General features: G+C 42.9%; 1 protein-coding gene across 33 annotated transcripts in view; it reads left to right on the top strand.

The window, feature by feature from the left end:
- The window catches only part of C2cd5 (C2 calcium dependent domain containing 5), a 100,571-nt gene extending 85,877 nt beyond the window's left edge, over positions 1-14,694 (top strand). For 13 of the 33 annotated variants that reach the window (XM_076568260.1, XM_076568255.1, XM_076568257.1 and 10 more), the window contains 5 exons: positions 3,036-3,086; positions 3,994-4,095; positions 5,325-5,515; positions 10,277-10,423; positions 13,420-14,694. In XM_076568260.1, coding sequence (XP_076424375.1) covers positions 3,036-3,086; positions 3,994-4,095; positions 5,325-5,515; positions 10,277-10,423; positions 13,420-13,548 — 620 coding nt within the window. In that variant the 3' untranslated portion in view covers positions 13,549-14,694. The remainder of the gene's footprint in view (positions 1-3,035; positions 3,087-3,993; positions 4,096-5,324; positions 5,516-10,276; positions 10,424-13,419) is intronic. The other 20 variants (XM_076568270.1, XM_076568269.1, XM_076568267.1 and 17 more) reach the window with 3 other exon arrangements.
- Positions 14,695-17,182: the final 2,488 nt, after the last annotated feature.

Raw genomic sequence — 17,182 nt, 5'->3', positions numbered from 1 at the left:
TGAGAGTGACAGAGTTATCACTTAATGATACCTTTTTGTTTTACTTTTAGTTTGCTAACATGATCATGCTGTGCTATGTAGATCTGGCTGATCTGGTACTTGTTATGTAGCCCCACACTGGCTGTAAATATTCAGTCAACCTCCTGAGCCAGACTCCTGGGGTAAAGGCATGCACCACATGCCCACTGATGAGGATGACTTAAAGATGAGAAGCAGGGCCAGTGTGATGACTCAGTAGGGAAGGGTGCTTGCCACCAGCTCTGGGACTGACCTGAGTTCCATCCCCAGGTCTCATATGATTGAAGAAGGAAGCATGCCCTCTGCAGAGTGCCCCTTAACTGCTCACATGGCATGTGTGCAACCACACACACACACACAGAAATTGTGAAAGCGTGGACAGCTGTGTGTCTTGATAACAGCTCTTTGCAGGAAAAGTGGGACTCTCACATGAGAATGAGAACTGTTTGTCTCCTCCTTGTAGATGTTCTGATGACACAGAATTCAGTGCTAGCTCCCCAGCAGAGCTTGAATGTTACTTAATGAGAAAAATGAAATCTGTGTCCTCCATTTAAAAATGACCTGGAGATTGTTTATTGTTTTATTGTTAATTAGTTACCAGTGTGTTGATGAGCCACACTGCAAACAGTTGTAGTGCCTTCAGCTTGAGAGCCTGTTGCCTGGGAAACGAGACTATACTGAGAAGGACCCAAGATTCTGAGGGCTTCGGTGTCTAAGGTGTGCAGATTGGACTGAGGTGCCAAAGTTTTCTTGTCCCCAAACCAGCTGACCTTGAGCGTTTCTCTAAGAATTAAGATCATAGCAAGTATGTTAGTGATAACTGTTCTCCCAGGTGTGCTAAAAAGGCTCCTTGAACATTGAAGAATGTCTGTGAAAACTATTGAAATTAGGGAATAAAGACCCCCCTTTATAAGTATTTAGGGGGAGAGGTAATTTCAGAGAGAAATGTATGCACTATAAAATCATGTAATCTGAAAGTTTCCTTTTCCTTTTATTTCCCTTCTCAAAAGCATGTACTCTTATTAGCTTATTCTCTGTAGAAAATAACATAATTTTATTTATTTGTGTATTTTGAGATAGGATCTTACGTAGCCTAGACTGATCAGACTCACTACATAGCTGAGGATGACTTTAAACTTCTGATCCTCCTCACACCTCTTCCCAAATGCCGGTTTACAAGTGTGTACCCAAATGCTTGGCTCATCATTGTGTGTTTACAAACACAAACATTTTTCATATTGCTTTGTACTGTGTTGTTTCTACTTGGCACAGTTCAGGGTTGCTATTAAATCATACACAGGAATACTGAGTTATGGGAGAGAATTTCATTTTAGTGGTTTCTAAGATGATTTTAGTCATTCCTTCTTGCTTCTGAGAAAACAGTTCCTAGGATGCCCAATCCAAACTACCCTCCTTTTCTCCCTCCCTCCCCCCTCTCTTCCTCCCTCCCTCCCTCCCCCTCCCTCCCTCTCTTTCTGTCTTTCTCTTTTGATGGAGATCAAGTTCCAGAGCCTATGCATGCTAGGCAGTCTATTATGAGGCTACAATACCCTACCTCTTGTTTTTTGTTTTTGAGAAAGCCTGGAACTCCTGCCTCTATCTTTCAAGTTGATAGGTGAGTGTTTGTCATCACACCCAGCTCAACTATACTTCCTGTAAATATATGCTCCCAGAGTCTATCCTGCTCAGCAGTAGCCCCGGAGAACCCTGGAAACCTCTAAGCCTGGAGTAGGCTGGCTGTTCTCCATGTATGCATGGAGTCCCTTTCTGTCCTGTGTGGTCTCTAGAGACTGTTGAGCCTCTGAATACGTGTCAGGGCCTCCCTGTCTTCTTCCTGTACTCCCATCTCCTTCTGGACTTGCTAAGTTCCTTAGTCTCCTGAATCACAAGGACTGTACCAGTTAGGTATGTAGTCTGTGGACATGATGGTTGATGTTCAGGCATGTCTGCAGCATGGCACCTTCCCAGTCTTCTGTGGCCTGCACCCAGTGATCCCATTTATTAATCAGCTCCACATTCGGAGGACTGTTAACTCCTGCATGCTCTCCAGTGTTAGCTACCAGTTGAGAGGGCTACTCCATTTAGGAGAATGTTCTGTACAAATCATATCTTGCGTAGTTAAATTTTATTAATTTGAAAATATTACCTAAAGATCAATACATTAGAGATTGAAAATGTATTTACTTAGTTGATACTTTAAAAAAATTAGATGTCCCAAATAATTTTTAGTGTTTCTAATGAGCTATTCCTTTTTTTTTTTCAGTTTTACAATTCCTTGAAACAAAAATTCAGATAGGCTAGTACAGAGAAAACATAAACAACAAAAATATATTGACTTTAATAGTACTTCTACATTTTCACAATATCTTACATATGCACAACAAATGCCTGTCTGGATGCTACTCTCCAGCCTGTTAGGAAGAGTGTGATTCTGTTTGGGTGGTCCTGGGATTCTTAGTCATCTCTCTGGAGATCTGTCAGTCACCCTTAAGTACCACAAAGTCTTGTTACCAGCAGAGGGAGTTGCTGATAAAATCAGATGGAGAGGTTTGAGGTGAGGAGAGCCAAGGCTAGGAAGTGGGATTGATAAGTGTGGAGCATGGGTGGTTACCTGGTGTGTGGTTTTTGTGGTACTAGCTCTCATTCCTCTCCTAAAACACTGCCTTCCATTTTCCTCTTCCGAGCCCTCCCCAGCACACTGACCCTTTCTTCAGTCCAATCTTCTTACCCTGTACCATCATTCTATTAACATGCTACTGTTTGTATTTTCTCCAGAAACTCACTTTGTGTCGTAGTAAGCAAATATCTTGGCATGGTATTTATTAATGGGGTTAGTTTTCACATAATGGAACTGCATTTTAAATCCTAATACTTGTATTTGGTTTGCCTTTGTAATGAAGCTGTAAAGATTTATTTATTCTATTCTTCGGGCTCACAGAAGATATTAACAATCAGCAGGAAGAATTGCTGGCTTGTGCTTCGCATCTGAGCTAATGCTGTTCGTATTGTCTTACTAGAACACCTGGAGAGTGCGAGTTCTAACTCAGGTACACCAGCTGCACAGAGAGGTGAGTTTGCCCGGCTAAGCACACAGTCACCATACGTGTGAGGCTGAGGTTGAGTCGACATACAGTTATAGACATAGACATGCACTGGACAGTGGAGTAGACCTCAGATATGGCTTTATTGTATTTAGAATGTTTTACAAATTCATTGACTATTTACTTTGTTATTATTTTTTAATATTGCAATAGTCGTTCTAGTTTCTCAGGTTTTAGCTCTTTAATCTTTTATAAATGGTAGCAATGTAAAAGTTACTGTTCGTAGAAGGGCTGCTAGCTGCACCCCCCCACAAATCTTGCCAGAGACCTTGCAGCCAGAAATCCGACCTGGAAGCAGAACATATGATGACAACAACCCCATGTTTTTCCCACCGGTTTAATAGCTGGGTTAATGATGGTGGAAAGAAGATACTTTAGTAAGAAACAGGTCAGCTAGTGAGGTGGTGGGGTTTTTGTTGTTGTTGTTTTTTGTTTTCCCCTTCAAGTATTTTTTTAGCACTTGATTCTTTTTTAGTTTTGATTTTTGGCTAAAGTGGGGGAGGGGTTGCTCATAATGGGTTGGTTATAAGTTGGATTATAAATTAAAATCAAATAGAAGCAATGAAACTCTTAGAAGGAGGAGAGCGGGAACAACTAAGCAGTCTGTCCTCTGCTCAGGCCTCAGCTGGACTGCACTTGTCCTCCTGAGACCACAGGGTCATGCGCCCAGCCCTCCGCCATACTGGGTGTGGACACTTGAATGTCTAAGCTCCACCCCCCACTGGTTCTCCCTCTCCGGTCTGACCGGAAAAGGTCGCTCTTTCCCTAAGCTACAGCCAAGTTAAGTTACATCATCAAGGAGGATTATGGCAAGTAAGACACGTCATCCATATTTTTCTTTGTGTTTTCTTTTGTTTTCTGTCTGTGTTTTCAGCAACGTCAGTTGATTACAGTTCCTTTGCAGACAGATGCAGCAGCTGGATAGAGCTCATTAAACTGAAAGCTCAGACCATAAGGCGCGGATCAATTAAGACAAGTAGGCGGATGTTTCTACCACATTCTGATGACCTGAGAAGCATATCCCTGATTTCCCAGTGGTGAAGGCTAGACCTTACTGCCTAGTAACAACATTGCCAATCAGTCATGTATTTGAGTGTGAAAGCTGCAGATGCTTGGTCCTTTGTGAGAAGTTACTATAGAGTCAGTGGTTACTTCTAGCTGTAGAACTGTCTTTTACATTTTATATTTACGAAACTTTCTGAAAGCACATGGATGCGTATTACATCCCTGTTCAGGAGGCTGTGGCCAGCTTTCTTGTTGACGAGACACTCTTCCAGGACCCAGTGAGCTACTGACTGCATGGCTGTCAGCTTCCTCAGCCTGAGAGACAGGGCACCGAAAGGGTCAAGTGTGCCTACAAAGTTGACAGCTTGTCTCACCGCCAGACTTGAGAGGCATGTTTTAGAGCCTGCGTTTTGGCAGATTCTGAGAAAACAATATTTGAGTGAATTTACAAGGGAAAGAGCTACATTTTAAAGGGGGTGATACAGAAAATAGAACAGAATCGTATTTTTAACCCTAGAGGTGCTAAATTAACAACTAGACAACCTTAGTTTCCTCTTGTGGAAACAGGCATGATGGTGACCCTGTGGCTGGTTGTGAGGTTAAGAAAACAAGGGGATGTGTGTTTATTGCAGTTACTTAGTAAGTGGTGGTAACTATTTTACCTGTTACTTCCCAAAACATCCTTTAGACAGCCAAGACTGCTTGTTAAGGGTTAAAGTTATGTGGCTGTTTTAATCAGAAAAGTGTGGGAAGGAAATATGTATCACACCTAGTGTTACCTAGGCTGCCTGCTCTCAACAGGGATGGAGTGTCGGAAACAGGTGGAAAATGTCCTGGGAATGTAACAACTTTCACACTCTCCTTGGATAATTTGTTTCTACAGCAGCTACCTTACCGCTCTGGCGCTTTTCTTTCTCCACTGTGTAACCGATCATTGTGTGTCTAGCTACACTGCATCAACATTTTCCTTTGCAGGAATGCCATTTTCCTTCCCAAAGAATTCCATTCCAGCATCTCCTCATGTTTCTTTCTCTCTCTCTCTCTCTGAATTGCATGTGGTGCATGATAATTTCTTTTCTTTCATGACATGGCTTAGTCTCACAGACAGCTGAATGTTGTCACCACTTGTTTGGAAACCTTAGGGGATTATCGAGTTCCCAGTGTCTGTTCTTAATGTTTTCGTTATTTCTCCCATTTTAGCTGTGACGGTTGAGAAAGCAAGTCCCATGGGTGATGGAAATTTCCGGAATCGCTCTGCTCCACCTTGTGCAAGTTCCACAGTCGGGGTTGTTAAGATGACGCCTCTTTCTTTCATTCCTGGAGCAAAGATAACAAAATATCTCGGCATCATTAACATGTTTTTTATTAGAGAAACTACTTCTCTCCGTGAGGTAACTTTACAAAACTTAAAATTTTTTTTCTTGAAAGAATGAGTAATAAAACCAAGTTTTAAATTGTTTTCTTCTAAATAACATGGACTCTTATATTTTACTTACCTATTTGTGACCTGTCCAGATGGATTTTTGTATAAGACTTGCATTTCATACAGTCACCCATTTTACAAGAGTTGTATCTGATTCAAGTTCATTTGTTTGTTAGACGTTCTAGATCCTTATTGTAAAACAAATAACTTCCTCTTATATTTGATCCAAGATTTAAAACTGCCCTGACAGGACATCCTAAGTTTTCTAAGTAGCTATTTTTTGAGGTATATTTAAACAGCAGTTTTAAGGAACCACATTTAGAAGTAGTGGATTTTTATAGTAGCTGTGTGATGCAGAGATACTTTATTTACCTCTGCTCTCTTCCCGCTGGCTCTCAGTCTTGACAGTGCACAGAGCGCTGTTTCTCCCCATTCTCAGTGCACACGGGGACTGTTACATAGTGGTTGTGAAATTTTATGTGATATGATTCGGTTTCAAAACCATGGCCACTCTATTGTGTCATTTGTAACAGAAAAGGAAATTATATTGTATCTTATGAGTCAGGGCTGCTGAACAAATGAGTGTTATGAATAGGGAACCTTTGAAATTACTGAGGTGTGAAACCTGTCATCTCTGTCTGTCTTACTGCCTCGCAGTTTGTGTTGTGGAAAGTGCCTTTCTTACAAGATGACTCAGCTGTGCTTTGCTTTGTGTCACGGGAAGCTCTTGTGTGCTTGTGCTCTTGGAACAGCTGTCTCCACGCCACACTTCCTTCTCCCAGCGTGGAGCCTGCCTGGCACAGAGCAAGCACAATATGTCTTTCTGTAAATAAATGAATAATGTCTGACAGGTTAATTAATTAGGTGTATGCTTGCTTTAAGATAATCTATCTTAATTGTACTCTAATTATGTTTATGTGGAGAATAAACCATGTAGTCTCAGAACCTCTTAATAGAAATTAAAGTCCACTTAAGTTTGACAAAATAGGTTTGTTTCAAAATTGGCGTGTTTTTTTTTTTTCTGTTGTTTTCTTTTCTAGTTGCTCCTAGTAGTGTATGCCAGTAGTGTATGGCAGTAGTGTATGGCAGTAGTGTATGGCAGTAGTGTATGGCAGTAGTGTATGGCAGTGTATGGCAGTAGTGTATGGCAGTGTATGGCAGTAGTGTATGGCAGTAGTGTATGGTAGTAGTGTATGGTAGTAGTGTATGGCAGTAGTGTATGGCAGTAGTGTATGGTAGTAGTGTATGGCAGTAGTGTACGGCAGTAGTGTACGGCAGTAGTGTATGGCAGTAGTGTATGGCAGTAGTGTATGGCAGTAGTGTATGGCAGTAGTGTATGGTAGTGTATGGCAGTAGTGTATGGCAGTAGTGTATGGTAGTAGTGTATGGCAGTAGTGTATGGTAGTGTATGGCAGTAGTGTATGGCAGTAGTGTATGGCAGTAGTGTATGGTAGTGTATGGTAGTAGTGTATGGCAGTAGTGTATGGCAGTAGTGTATGGTAGTAGTGTATGGCAGTAGTGTATGGCAGTAGTGTATGGCAGTAGTGTATGACAGTAGTGTATGGCAGTAGTGTATGGCAGTGTATGGCAGTAGTGTATGGTAGTAGTGTATGGCAGTAGTGTATGGTAGTAGTGTATGGCAGTAGTGTATGGTAGTAGTGTATGACAGTAGTGTATGGCAGTAGTGTATGGTAGTAGTGTATGACAGTAGTGTATGGCAGTAGTGTATGGCAGTGTATGGCAGTAGTGTATGGTAGTAGTGTATGGTAGTAGTGTATGGCAGTAGTGTATGGTAGTAGTGTATGGCAGTAGTGTACGGCAGTAGTGTACGGTAGTAGTGTACGGTAGTAGTGTATGGCAGTAGTGTATGGTAGTAGTGTATGGCAGTGTACGGCAGTAGTGTATGGCAGTGTACGGCAGTAGTGTATGGTAGTGTACGGCAGTAGTGTACGGCGGTAGTGTACGGCGGTAGTGTACGGCGGTAGTGTACGGCGGTAGTGTACGGCGGTAGTGTACGGCGGTAGTGTACGGCGGTAGTGTACGGCGGTAGTGTACGGCGGTAGTGTACGGCGGTAGTGTACGGCGGTAGTGTACGGCGGTAGTGTACGGCGGTAGTGTACGGCGGTAGTGTACGGCGGTAGTGTACGGCGGTAGTGTACGGCGGTAGTGTACGGCGGTAGTGTACGGCGGTAGTGTATGTGTGTACGGCAGTAGTGTACGGCAGTAGTGTACGGCAGTAGTGTACGGCAGTAGTGTACGGCAGTAGTGTACGGCAGTAGTGTACGGCAGTAGTGTACGGCAGTAGTGTACGGCAGTAGTGTACGGCAGTAGTGTACGGCAGTAGTGTACGGCAGTAGTGTACGGCAGTAGTGTACGGTAGTAGTGTATGGCAGTAGTGTATGGCAGTGTATGGCAGTAGTGTATGGCGGTAGTGTATGGCGGTAGTGTATGGCGGTAGTGTATGGCGGTAGTGTATGGCGGTAGTGTGTGACGGTAGTGTGTGACGGTAGTGTATGGTAGTAGTGTACGGCAGTAGTGTACGGCAGTAGTGTACGGCAGTAGTGTATGGCAGTAGTGTATGGCAGTAGTGTATGGTAGTAGTGTATGGTAGTAGTGTATGGCAGTAGTGTATGGTAGTAGTGTGTGGTAGTAGTGTATGGCAGTAGTGTATGGCAGTAGTGTATGGTAGTAGTGTGTGGTAGTAGTGTATGGCAGTAGTGTATGGCAGTAGTGTATGGCGGTAGTGTATGGTAGTAGTGTATGGTAGTACTGTATGGCAGTAGTGTATGGCAGTGTATGGCAGTAGTGTATGGTAGTGTATGGCAGTAGTGTATGGTAGTGTATGGTAGTAGTGTATGGCAGTAGTGTATGGCAGTAGTGTATGGCAGTAGTGTATGGTAGTAGTGTATGGCAGTAGTGTATGGCAGTAGTATATGGTAGTGTATGGTAGTAGTGTATGGCAGTAGTGTATGGCAGTAGTGTATGGCAGTAGTGTATGGCAGTAGTGTATGGTAGTAGTGTATGGCAGTAGTGTATGGCAGTAGTGTATGGTGGTAGTGTATGGCGGTAGTGTATGGTAGTGTATGGTAGTAGTGTATGGCAGTAGTGTATGGTAGTAGTGTATGGCAGTAGTGTATGGCAGTAGTGTATGGCAGTAGTGTATGGCAGTAGTGTATGGCAGTAGTGTATGGCGGTAGTGTATGGCAGTAGTGTATGGTAGTAGTGTATGGCAGTAGTGTATGGCAGTAGTGTATGGTGGTAGTGTATGGCGGTAGTGTATGGTAGTGTATGGTAGTAGTGTATGGCAGTAGTGTATGGTAGTAGTGTATGGCAGTAGTGTATGGCAGTAGTGTATGGCAGTAGTGTATGGCAGTAGTGTATGGCGGTAGTGTATGGTGGTAGTGTATGGCAGTAGTGTATGGTAGTAGTGTGTGGCAGTAGTGTATGGCAGTAGTGTATGGTAGTGTATGGTGGTAGTGTATGGTAGTAGTGTACGGCACACATGATCCTGTTGTCTCAGCCTGATAGATAGTGGGGCTCATGCACAAGCTGCTGGCCACACTGGAGTCCACGTTTTCATTTCCTTACTCCCTGCTGCGGTGGTACTGCCTGGTCAATCTCACTGCAGCAGAGACCTGCATCATTGGCCTAGGGCGCAGCATCCCACATGTGTCGTTGCCTGGTGAGATCCTTCTCACACTCGTTTGTGCTTCTAGAACTGACCTGCACGTATTCTGTCCTCTCTGGACACCAGGCACATATGTGGTGCACAGACATGTATGCAGGCAAAGCACTCACGCATGTCAACTTTTTTTAAAAGATGTACTTAAGAAAATAACTTAGGTCCTAGTAGTAGACTCTGCTGTTCCTTGACTCCAGTTTAATTCAGAAATGTCCTTGATTGTCCTTAACCTCACCTCCAGTAGAGTTGATAGAAAACTTAAGTAGAAAAGCATTTAAGCTATTGACTGACTTTTAATTTCTGTTTTGTTTGGTTTTGTAACAGAAAACGTTCCCCATGCTGCTCTTTTCATCCTCTGGCAATGCGTATGGATGCTGCTTGTGTAGTGCTGAATTGTGCATTAGTATATGATGTGGAAAACAGGTGCAGCAAGGACTGCCTGTGCGCTGCCTCGTGTCATGATTCTGACCCTGTGTACCAAATGATGATGACGATGGCGATGAGGATAGGTGTAGATGAGTAGAGTAGAGCAATTGCTGGGCAGCACAAAGCCCTGGGGTTGTTCTCTAGCATCCCATATTCATAAATCATACATTGTGTATAATAAAAGCTAGTCATGGACAAATTACAGTTTATCTGAGCTTTAATGGGAGTACTTTAAAATCCTTACTCAGAGGTGTGTTTATTAAAAGTATGTTTATTGCTGGGCGGTGGTGGCGCACGCCTTTAATCCCAGCACTCGGGAGGCAGAGCTAGGTAGATCTCTGTGAGTTCGAGGCCAGCCTGGTCTCCAAAGCGAGTTCCAGGAAAGGCACCAAAGCTACCCAGAGAAACCCTGTCTCAAAAAACCAAAAAAAAAAAAAACCAAAAAAAAACCACAATAAAACAAAAAAAGTGTGTTTATTAATGCAAAAAAATCCTCACTATGAGAAAAATGTAAACGATTGTCTTGTACACTAAGGCAATTTAGAATGTGTATGTGCTTTTGACATTTTATGTGTGTTCCTAGCCTGTATGTGATATGATGGTCTCATAAACTCTTTGCAGGAAGGAGGAGTCAGCGGTTTCCTCCATGCTTTCATTGCTGAAGTGTTTGCCATGGTAAGAGCTCACGTCGCTGCACTGGGAGGGAATGCTGTTGTTTCCTACATCATGAAGCAGTGTGTCTTCATGGAGAATCCCAGTAAGAACCAGGTGAGACGACTCAACATCTCGAATGTAAGGCAGTCTGAGAATGACCCTCTGGCCTGCTCACATCCATGCCCTTCTAGAAGAATTGCTTTTTAGAATTTGATTCTAGATGCTTAAAGCATACCTAAGTGACTTTATTAATCATGCGGTCATCATTGCTCAGGCTCTGTTCCACATCTCCCATGACTAGCTGTCACCCTTAATGAAGCATTGCTGGAATTTCTGCACTGAGTTACTGCTCCTGCCACTTCGGTGGTGAACTTTGGGAATATGGATGTGGCTATATCCTCTCTCAGAAGATCTGAGGCTCCCCTCACTCTTGTGTGCTGGGATGCCTAGGTTTTACCTGCCTTGATGGTGAGGAGCATACAGTGGGGACAGATTGCTTATTTATTTCTACTAAATGTTACTCCGTAAATGGGGTATAGAAGAAGAAGAGGTCTTATTAGATTAAACCTTAGAATATCGTCCTTTTATTAATTTTAACTAAACAGCTCAAATATTTTAAAGATTTCTTCTAAAATTAAATAATTATATAAGTAACAAAATATCCTGAAGGCAGCATGCCCCATCCTACTCCACTTGGTACATACAGAAATCATATTTTGTATGACACACATGATAAATGGACAGAAGTACTTGCACCCTGAGCATGGGATATGCAGGCAGACACTGCGTTCAGGAGACTGTAATGCAGGTTTCACAGGAATGAGAAGAGGAGATGTATGTGTCTGTGTGGGTATGGACTTTGCTGCCAGCTCTATGCTTAGATATTATAATTAAGGACAAATTATTTACATTCTCAGTACTCCTGGCTTTTTTTGGATAAAGTTAGCTTCACAGCGAGTTTCTGTCATAAGTGTGCAAGCAGTGTAAGAGGAGAGTCAAACACAGCTTTAGCCTTATTTCAGAGCCATTAATTTAATCGATTTCTTGAAAAAGGTAAACCATTTAACAGTCTTTTCAGTTCTTCTTGTTAGTTTGTTCTATTAATGTTAATAGATGTTAAAGAATAGTCCTATTCTGAAAGCCAGAGACAGCTTTCTGGTATGTTTGGTGAAGCAGGTTACAAGGAGAGAATCTTGTCACACACCCTGAAGGGCCCTGGCACTCAGCTGGACATTTGAGGAAGATACCACATTGACATCTGGTCTCCACACATTCAGACTAGAGAGTCTGCAGCCTCTTAACCCCACCCCACACACTTCATGGGCCTGTGTGTTCTTCCCACTGAGGAAACCATCCTGACCTTGTTGTTTTTATATTTTCAAGATACATATGGACATATATGTAGTCTTTTTTATATTATGATATTCTAGTGTATGTTTTGGAGAAGTTGTACCCTATTCAAACTTCAAAAATTCAATTAAAAAATAAGTGTAGGAGGTAGAAGCAGGCAGAGCTGTATGACTTTGAGGCCAGCCCGGTCCCCATAGCTTTGGGCTACCCAGGTGTCTTAGTTAGGGTTTCTATTGCTGTGAAGAGACACCATGACCATGACAACTCTTATACAGGAAAACATTTAACTGGGGTGGCTTACAGTTCAGAGGTTTAGTCCATTATCATCATGATGCAGTCTGGTGGTGTGCAGGCAGACATGGTGCTGGAGAAGTAGCCTAGTGTTCTATATCTTGACTTGAAAGCAACAGAAAGTGGTCTGGACTCACTGGACATGGCTTGAGCATATATAAGATCTCAAAACCGCCTTCACAGTGACACACTTCCTCCAACAAGATCACACCTACTCCAGCAAGGCCACGCTTCCTAATAGAGCCACTCCCTTTGAGAGCCATTTTCTTTCAAATCACCACACCAGGGTTACATAGTGAGACCCTGTCTCAAAAACATTAAAAATAAATAGAAAAGTTTCTCCCTGTTCTGTGTTCTAGCCAATCAGTTTCTTTACTCCATACAGCCAAAGTCATTAGTGCCTTTCTTTTCTTCTTGTCTATTTTCTTGTCACTTCTGTTCCTGAGGATACAGAGAGTATCTTAGCTGCACACAAGCAAGTACACATTCCACATCACTTCTGCACACTGCTATGCACATGATTTTGTAGCTTGTTTTTTCACTTCTTCTTTTTTTTGGGGGGGGGGATGACTATCTCAGCTTGAGGCCAAAAGATTGTCTTCATTGTTCCTTCATCCACTCAGCACTCCATAGTGTTAGTCACTCAGAATCCTTAGCTGTTCCCTATTGATGTAGGAGGTAGCTGTTGACTGCTTCTCTGATGTATACAGTGCTCTAAGAACTAACATGGACATAAGGGGGGGCTAGCACAGTGAGTGTATCCATAGGGAAGGCCTTTCATTTTTGTAGTTTTCATACAGGGACAGAATTTGCCCCCATTGAAACTATTTTTCACATTCTAATTAGTTTCACTAATTTATCACATTTATGACACTCAGCCATATTGATAGAGTTTTATGTAATTTTCACTTCTCTTCAGTATTTCAGGTATAACTATTCTGTATTTTCACTTTCTTCTTGATAATATTTATATTAATTTTAGTATTTTCCTCTTATAAACATGCTGCCATAAAAAGTCCCATCCAGGATTTTCCCCTAGAGGAAGAAAATACAAAATACAGGCCGGAATGGTGATTGCAGAGTACATACTTTTTTCTGCTCTGTGAGAGACTGACAGGTTGCTTTTCAGAGTGGTTGCTCTTCTCCAGTACTGTTTGTTGCCCTGTGCCTTTGTCAGCACCTCGTAAGAGCCAGCTTTCACCGCTCCCCAGTATCTACGGCACTTTGGACTCTTTTTGCCAGTGTATAGATCTCTGGTTTATGGCAGGCTTGAATATTTTGTCATTTGTCCCCAGACTTTCTGGATTTCTTTTCTTGTGAACATTTCCTTTTCTGAGCTTCTGCTGCGTTCTTTTATCTCGTGGCTGATTGGTCTGTGTTGGATTTGGGTTTCTCCCAGACCCCTTGCACAGCAGGCATCTGACCTCTGTGGCTGCATGCACCTGGGCTTCTGTCTGCTGTTTTCACAGGCGCAGTGTCTCATCAACGTCAGTGGTGATGCGGTGGTTTTTGTTCGTGAATCTGACTTAGAGGTCATGTCAACTCAGCAGCCAGCTGTCAACTGCCAGCCGTCGTGTACTGGAGAAGTTACAACCTGAAGACAGAAGGAGCTCAGCTCACTGAAATTCATCTGTCTCCATTGTTTGTCGTCATCTTCACAGACCAAAAACCTCAGCCTGGGATAGATGACTAAGGAGGAATGAGTATGAGTTGGTTTGGTTTGTGTGGACGTCTTGGAGACTTAAGAATTTCTGATCTTGACACTTCATTTGCCCTGTTTACACAGATAGACCCCACGGAATCTAGCACCTTCAGTTATGGGAGTTATTTGTAATTTATGTTGATTTTAATAAATTATAATTAAAAATGAAATGAGAAGATTGTTAAGAGGCTGCGATAAGTAGCTTCTGTAACTTAGAAAACTAAGCAGGAATCCAGATTGCTAATGAGTCCATAGTTGATTTGAGAAATGGAGGAAACTACTGTGTATTTTCAGAAAATTGCTCTGTGGGTTTCTCAGTACCTTTTGCTTGAAATGAATTTGTTAGCTGGACAGGTAATGTACTTCAGCCATATTTTAAAAGGAAAATTCTACAGAGTGCATCTGCAGTCTTGTCTGATGCTCGAAGGAGCTTCCTGGGGAAGCTTCCATATCAAGGAGTGGGGAGACACCTCTCATGACTGGGTGTCCACATCAAGGAGTAGGGAGACACCTCAAGACTGGGTGTCCACATCAAGGAGTGGGGAGATGCCTCAGGACTGGATGTCCACATTGAGGAAGGAGGGGGATGCCTCAAAACCGTCTGTTGCTTCGTATTTAATTGTCTAGAAGAGGCTTGGCTTTAACTGGGGAGACACCATTGTGAAATGTATTCAAGTAGTGAAAATACAGTCAACCTAGGAAAACCAGGATTGTTTTCTAATAATATTAAGTTGCACTCTTACTAATCTAGGGACTTTGGAGAGGTACATTGTTTGGTATAGACTTGGAAATGAGACTTGAATATGCTGTGAAGTGTTGGATGTGTGTATTAAGTCTTACCTATGCCAGGTACCCACTGCTAATGAAATATCAAAGTCCTCCTTTGCCCAACAAAATTTCCTTATAAAACTTAGGATTTTATTCTCTCAGAACAACAAATTACCCTAAAGATGAAAAGTCATCTTATTGTTATACAGGTGTCAATATTTTTCTGTATTTTGTTTATAATTTTATTTTTTAAATAAAAAGTTTATAAACAGAGTATTCCTATTTCTTTGCCTTTTTGATGTGATACATATCATTACCATTGTTTCATCTCCACACACTCATTCCTGAAGTCAGTAAATATCCTGAGCACCTACTGTATGGTGGATCCTCATCTTCATTTTGTGTGGGTGTGTGTTTATGGCACTCCTGCTGTCCTTGGGCAGTTAGCTATTCAATACCTGCTACTGAATGTCTTTTAGATCACAGGGCATAGTTGTAGGTCAGGAGCAAATGTATGCAAGTTCTCGAATGCATCTTCCAGTTCAGTGACCTGCATGCTGAAGCATTTCTGAAGTATGTATGTAGTGCCTAATACTCTGTGTCAGGGAGTCTGATAAACAGTTTGGTTTAACCTTTTCTTAGCCTACCACAGCTTTGCTGAAATCGAATTCTCATAAGTTTACTCCTATTATGCACTTCTTGCTGATCAGCGTGGCATAGAGCTGCCTGGCTACCACCATGTGTTATCTCAGATCATTCTCTTCGCACAGAACAGCAGGAGACCTAGTAGCAGTTTCTATTTTCCAACCCCAAACCCTTACAGGTCTTTGCTGACACTAACCTTTCTGTTGCTATGACTTTTCATTTTGGACCTTTTGTATAAATGGAGTCATAATATGCTTCTGGGTCCAGAATATGTGCTTTCAAAGGTTTGGTCTTTTTTCCCTTGTCACTCGGCATCGAAGGGATACTAGTGAGAGCAGTGTCACCATCCCCACAGAGGCTGAACAAGCCACACGCCTTGATTTCATTATCTACAGTCCACAGAGGAAATTCTTTCATTTCCAGGTGAGGAAGCAACTGCCTGTCTCAGGAACCTGGTGTTTGAGTGCAGACCCTGTACAGGCACACAGCTGGGTCCCAGCAGTTTTGTGCGGCACCATGTCAGGCATGACAGATGGGAAGGAGCTGTACTAGATATTTCTTAGATAACAAAAGCCCTCTAACTCTAAGTGTTTCCTTCCCAGTGTGCCCTGACATTTTGTCCTCAGCCCCTCATAGGACCTTCTGGTGTGTCAGGTTCTCATCTGTCTCATACTGAAGTAACCCTGGACATGGCCAGGGTTTCATAAATGATCAGCAGAGGAAGGAAGAGTTGGTGGACATAGGTAATTAGAGCCTTTGAGGACTCAGCAGACGAGACCTTTCCTGGTCACTCAGATGTCCTTTTCACAGTGCTGTGCTCAGTCTTCCTTCTTCCAGCTAGTCTGCCAGCCTGTGGCACTGCTGAAAAAGCCCTTCCTTAAGGTCCCAGGCTTGTCAGTGGTGATGAGACGGCTAGCTCCATGCTCCACCCTCTCCAGCCTCAGGCATTCCTGTAGCCTTGGGGACCTTGACTCAGGCCAACAGGGGTTCACAACTTTGACACTAAACCGAGTGAGTACTAGCCAGTTTAGTCAAGCAGGGTTAGTGATTTTATTAAAGATATTTTAATATAGGGTTAAGAAAAGGAAACATTTATTCAAAGGAAAGTAAGGCACACCCAACTGTGTGTGTGTGTGTGTGTGTGTGATGCTCCCAAGAAAGGAGGGAAAAGTAAGAGGGACCCACACTTGTGGATGGGCTTCTTTAAGGTTAAGCTATTGTCCTAGTGTTAGCCATTTATACCCTTTTGGAGATTGACAAGTTACATCTCTGAAGGCTGTTAAGAAACCTTTCCACTCTGGATAAAACCAGACAATAGGTGTCTCCAGAGATGCCTGGATAGAGTTAGAGTCTGATAAAGTGAAACCATGAACCAACAGTTTTGCACAGAGCTTGGGGTGTGAGGATATGTCTCTTCCCTTCTGATGGGGTTCGCTGATATTCCTGGTGATTGGGCTCATGGCTGCAAAGGGAGAAGGGCCCAAGTGGTTGTTCAATTGTTATGAAATTCTAGCTTCTCCACTGCAAGAAGCTTCCACCTGATTGCAGTGCTAAGAAGCGGTTCTCATGTCCCCAGATTTCCCCTGCCTTTCTATGCTGTCCCAGGCCCACATCTCTCTCTCCAGCCCATTCCTCACTCCCTCTTGTCATCTTCAGGGTTTGAGATGTAGCATTATGGTGTTTACCACTGTGGGAGGCCAGCTCCCACCTTTTCCAGGGTTCCTATGAGGAAGAGAGAAGGATAAGAAAATATTAGATAGAAAGATAGTGAAGAGGAGAAAGACAGACATGGGATAGCTTCAGGAGGACCTGAGTCAATACTCAATGGCCCCTTCTGCTTCTTCAAAAGGGCTTTTTATAACAATGCCAAGGGTTGGGACAAAAGACCTCCCCCTTGCTAGATCAAAGCACACTGGACAGCCCAAGTGTAGACCCGTCTAAACACCTGGTAACCATGTCTGTGGTCAAATCATCACCTTAGCAGCCCTGCTGGGTAAAGCAAGCTCAGATTCTCACACCCTAAGTAAGTTCTCACTAGGAAACCTGTGGGTCTCTACAGCTCCCCCTTCTTAATATATTAAAGGGCCCCTCAGAAAGTGCCTGCCTTGCCGGGTGGC

The sequence above is a fragment of the Peromyscus maniculatus genome, chromosome 3 (assembly GCF_049852395.1).
Source record: "Peromyscus maniculatus bairdii isolate BWxNUB_F1_BW_parent chromosome 3, HU_Pman_BW_mat_3.1, whole genome shotgun sequence".
Taxonomy (NCBI): Eukaryota; Metazoa; Chordata; class Mammalia; order Rodentia; family Cricetidae; genus Peromyscus; species Peromyscus maniculatus.
The sequence above is the reverse complement of the archived record's forward strand: the minus strand, read 5'-3'. Positions and strand labels throughout refer to the sequence as shown.